The sequence below is a fragment of the Galeopterus variegatus genome, unplaced genomic scaffold, assembly GCF_000696425.1.
Source record: "Galeopterus variegatus unplaced genomic scaffold, G_variegatus-3.0.2 Scaffold8540, whole genome shotgun sequence".
In the NCBI taxonomy this organism is placed as follows: Eukaryota; Metazoa; Chordata; class Mammalia; order Dermoptera; family Cynocephalidae; genus Galeopterus; species Galeopterus variegatus.
Genome location: NW_007734651.1, coordinates 68,743 through 72,527, shown reverse-complemented (window position 1 = coordinate 72,527; position 3,785 = coordinate 68,743). Strand labels below are relative to the sequence as shown.

The 3,785-nt window shown below is 40.9% G+C and overlaps 1 gene segment (V, D, J or C); it reads left to right on the top strand.

The window, feature by feature from the left end:
* The first annotated feature begins 3,401 nt into the window (after positions 1-3,401).
* Positions 3,402-3,785, top strand: part of LOC103608538 — a 1,704-nt gene continuing 1,320 nt past the window's right edge. The window contains 1 exon segment of the V gene segment in view: positions 3,402-3,469. Within this exon segment, the coding sequence occupies positions 3,421-3,469 (49 nt within the window).

Genomic DNA, 3,785 nt, shown 5'->3' with positions numbered 1-3,785 from the left:
AGTGATGTCATCAAAATGACGAAGCAGGAGACACCAACCTTCCTCCCCTCACAATATACAATTCGCTGTCCAAGAAGGAAAATGGTCCTGGGAGGGCTCAGGAGGCCAGTCAAGAACATGTAGCAACACAGTGCATCGAAAAACCAGGAATAACCACACAGAAAGGATGGCTGGGTGATCCACGTACCTCAGACATCCTGGGACATCTAGGAACACAGAAGAAGGGCAGAGGCTCAGGATCAGTCAGGAGGCAGTGCCACCGTGGTGCTTGGTGGCCTGACCTGCAGAGGACCCTCCTAGCCTTTGCTGCTGGAAACCTCAACAGCCCCCCAGGCAGCCCTGACTGCCTGCAGCTTTTCCAGAGGAGGTCCCTTAGTGCCCATCTGCATGGACCAGAGCAGCCTGCTCCTCAGCTCTCTTGCCTCTGACGTAACCTACAACGTTGGTCACACACACCCCAAGAGGGAGATGCTGCTATTACTGCCGCCCCCACCCCCTAATAAAGGAGCCACTGGGGTGTCGCCTGGCATCAAGGCTGCCTCCCATCTCACCCTACCACCCAGTCACCCCCACCCCCCACTCTGCACTTGCCCAAAACTAGGCCTGATCCTAGCCGTGAGCTCAGACACTGGAGCCACCTCTGCTGCAGGCTGACCCATGCCCAGGGCCCCAGAACCACTGTCACTTCACATGTACCCATGCTCCAGACCCCAGCTCTGTGACTGCTCTGGAAATTGCCAAAGATGTGAAACAAATTGAGAAGTGTTTATTCTTGAAAAAGTACTAGAGCTTTGCTTGAGGGCAGAAAGTTTGTGGTCTTTTGCCTGGGACTGCTCCCTCTCACCCCAACTGAGTGAGCAAGAACTGCAGGAGTGTATTTTCATCTACATGAGGATGGCAGCAAACACCAGCATCTTGCTGCCAACATGGGTGGACTTGAGTTGAGGGGGGAGTGGAGTGAGATCCTTCAGTGTTTCCAGCTAAATGTGGTGAACTCTGTAGGACAGTAACAGAAAAAGCCCACAGCTTTGCAAGTCCTAGGTGATGGGCCTGGATGGGGCAAGTGGTAACCAGCTGAATGTTAATAGTGCATTCCTGGACATGATAGAGCCATAGAATTGCTGAAATATTCTCTGTGCACATTCCTGTGACTTAGAAGCTCTAGGGATGAGTGACAGGGACCCAGCAGGACCTAGAGGAGAAAGTAAAGGGAGGTGAGAACTGGCTGCACTTTGTGTGCACTCTGCAAACCACAGACAGATGGGTCAGCAGAAGGCAGACTGTGGGGCTCCCAGTGTCTTAGCAGAACTTCTGCCCAAATCATTGGTGATTACTAAGCTCTGCAGATACCTGGGAAGCTCCTAGCTAAAAATTAAAACTAAGAAATAGGAGCAGAGATATCAATGGCCAAACACTAAGAAGGAGATGAACTCTGCAAAGTTAACTCCAGGCAAGTTACTAAAGAGAAACTCAACAATGCTTAGAAAGTAAAATAGAATCAAGGACTCTGTATTATTTGAGAGAAGTGTAAGAAAATATTATCCAAAATGATGTTTTCCATAAAAAATTCCTGCAAAGAAACAGGGAAGAGTAAACTATATTGAGGAATGAAAATAGTCAGTGGAAGTTGACTCTGTCCCTAAAAATTAAATTTAGCAAAAACTTTAAAGCAGTTATTATACGGACCATTCAAAGAATTGTTTCAGAACTATGATCAATGACTGAAAAAGAAAAATATAAAGATAATGACAAAAAATAGGGATTCAGCAGAGAAATAGAAGCCATTAGAAAGGAACAAATGAGAATCTAGAGCTAGAAAATACAAAAACACAACTGAAAAATTCACTATATAGGTCCAACAGCAGTTTAAGTTGGTAGAAGAATCAGTGAACTTGAAGAAAAATCAGTAAAATTACTAATCTAAAGAAAATAAAAAATTTAAAGAAAAATGAACAAAACCTCAGAGATTTATAAGAATGTGACGAATACCAACTAATGCATAATGGGGGTCACAAAGGAGAAGAGAAAAAGAAAGTGGCTAAAAAAAAAAGGCAAAAACTTTTCAATTGCAATGAAACATTAATGTATAGATCAAAGAAATCCATGAAGATTTTTCAGGATAAACACAATCATATTCATAATCACACACATTACAGTTAAAATGTTGAAAGACAAAGAAAAAATTTTGAATGCATTATGAAAAACCTGACTCACTATGTACAGGGAGGCAATAATAACACCATTATCTAACTTTTATCATGACCGACCAATGGATGCTAGAAGACAATGGAATGACATTTAAATGCTGAAAGCAAAAAAAATAATAATATGACCGACCAATGGATGCTAGAAGACAATGGAATGACATTTAAATGCTGAAAGCAAAAAAATAAAATAAAAAAATAACAATGGAATGACATTTAAATGCTGAAAGCAAAAAAAATAATAATAATAATAATAATAAAATAAAATAAAAAAATAAAGGCAAAGTAGAAACATTTCTTGATAAACAAGAATGAAAAACAAACGGTTACTTGCACACATGACGTACAACAAACTTAAGAGGAAATAATTCAGAATCACCGAAAATGACAGCAGACAGCAACTTGAATGCACAGGAGGAATAAAAGTCTTAAAAATAGTAAAGATTGTATAGAATGCAGCCTTACAACACCAAGGTCATGGGTTTGAATCCCTGTACTGGTCAGCTTCTTAAGAAAAAAAAAAAAAAAGTAAAGAAACAAGAAAGAAGAAGTTAGAAACAAACAAAAGTGCTTTCTTCAATTTAAGTGAAATTCAGACAAAACCAAACTATTGTGATAGATGTAAGAGTGACAGATAGATAACTTGGTTGGGATAGGAAGAGCAGTTACTGATTGGGAAGGCATGAGAGGGAGGTTTCAGAAGAATCTGAAATTCTCTATAGTTTCATCTGCAGATTGAATATACACACAACTTAAATATGTTGCACATTTAAGATTTCTGCCCTTTACTCTGTGTGTTTTATCTCAATTAAAAAAAATTAAAAGACCAAATATGGACTCTTTTAAACAAATATGAACAAAGAAATAAGAATCCTCAAATATTTATTGAAACTCAACCTTATTAAAGAGAAATGCAAATGTGCCTGGGAAAATGCTAAAAACAAGAAACATCTAAGAGAAAACAGAGGGGAAGAGTTAGGTGAATTCTATGTAGGCAGCATGGATTTTTATCTTTATTGGTTTCCCTCCTATCAAAGAAGATTTTTAAGACACTTTGCTGGAGAGGCCACCAGCCCTCTTCTTAACTCTTTCTAAGCTGCTGCACCCTCCAGGGGATTTGCATACTGTCCCCTAGGGAGGACCTTCCCTGTAAGCCTGAGATAAAAGCTTAGCTCCAACCTTGACTCATCAGGACTCTTCAGTTCATCTTCTCAAGATGAGGTCCCCTGCTCAGCTCCTGGGGCTGCTGATGCTCTGGATCCCTGGTAAGGACAGAAGAAGACGTGGGAGGAGAATAGGGTGGGAGGGTGAACTCTGGGCCCAACTGCTTCCCATGTGTGTTTATGCACGTATGAGATGCGCACATCTCACACTCCAGGATGGGACAAGTGAGGTTTAGATCTGAGAGTGAGGAAGATTCCAGAAGGAGCAAGGATGTGCTCAGATGAAGACTGACACAGAAAGGCGGGTGGTGTAGACAAATTCTAGAGTTTCCTTAGGGTCTTGCATCTCTTTGCTTCTTATTTGAAATGGGATATTTTTGGTGTACAAATTAAAACTAGACACATGAATAATGATTTA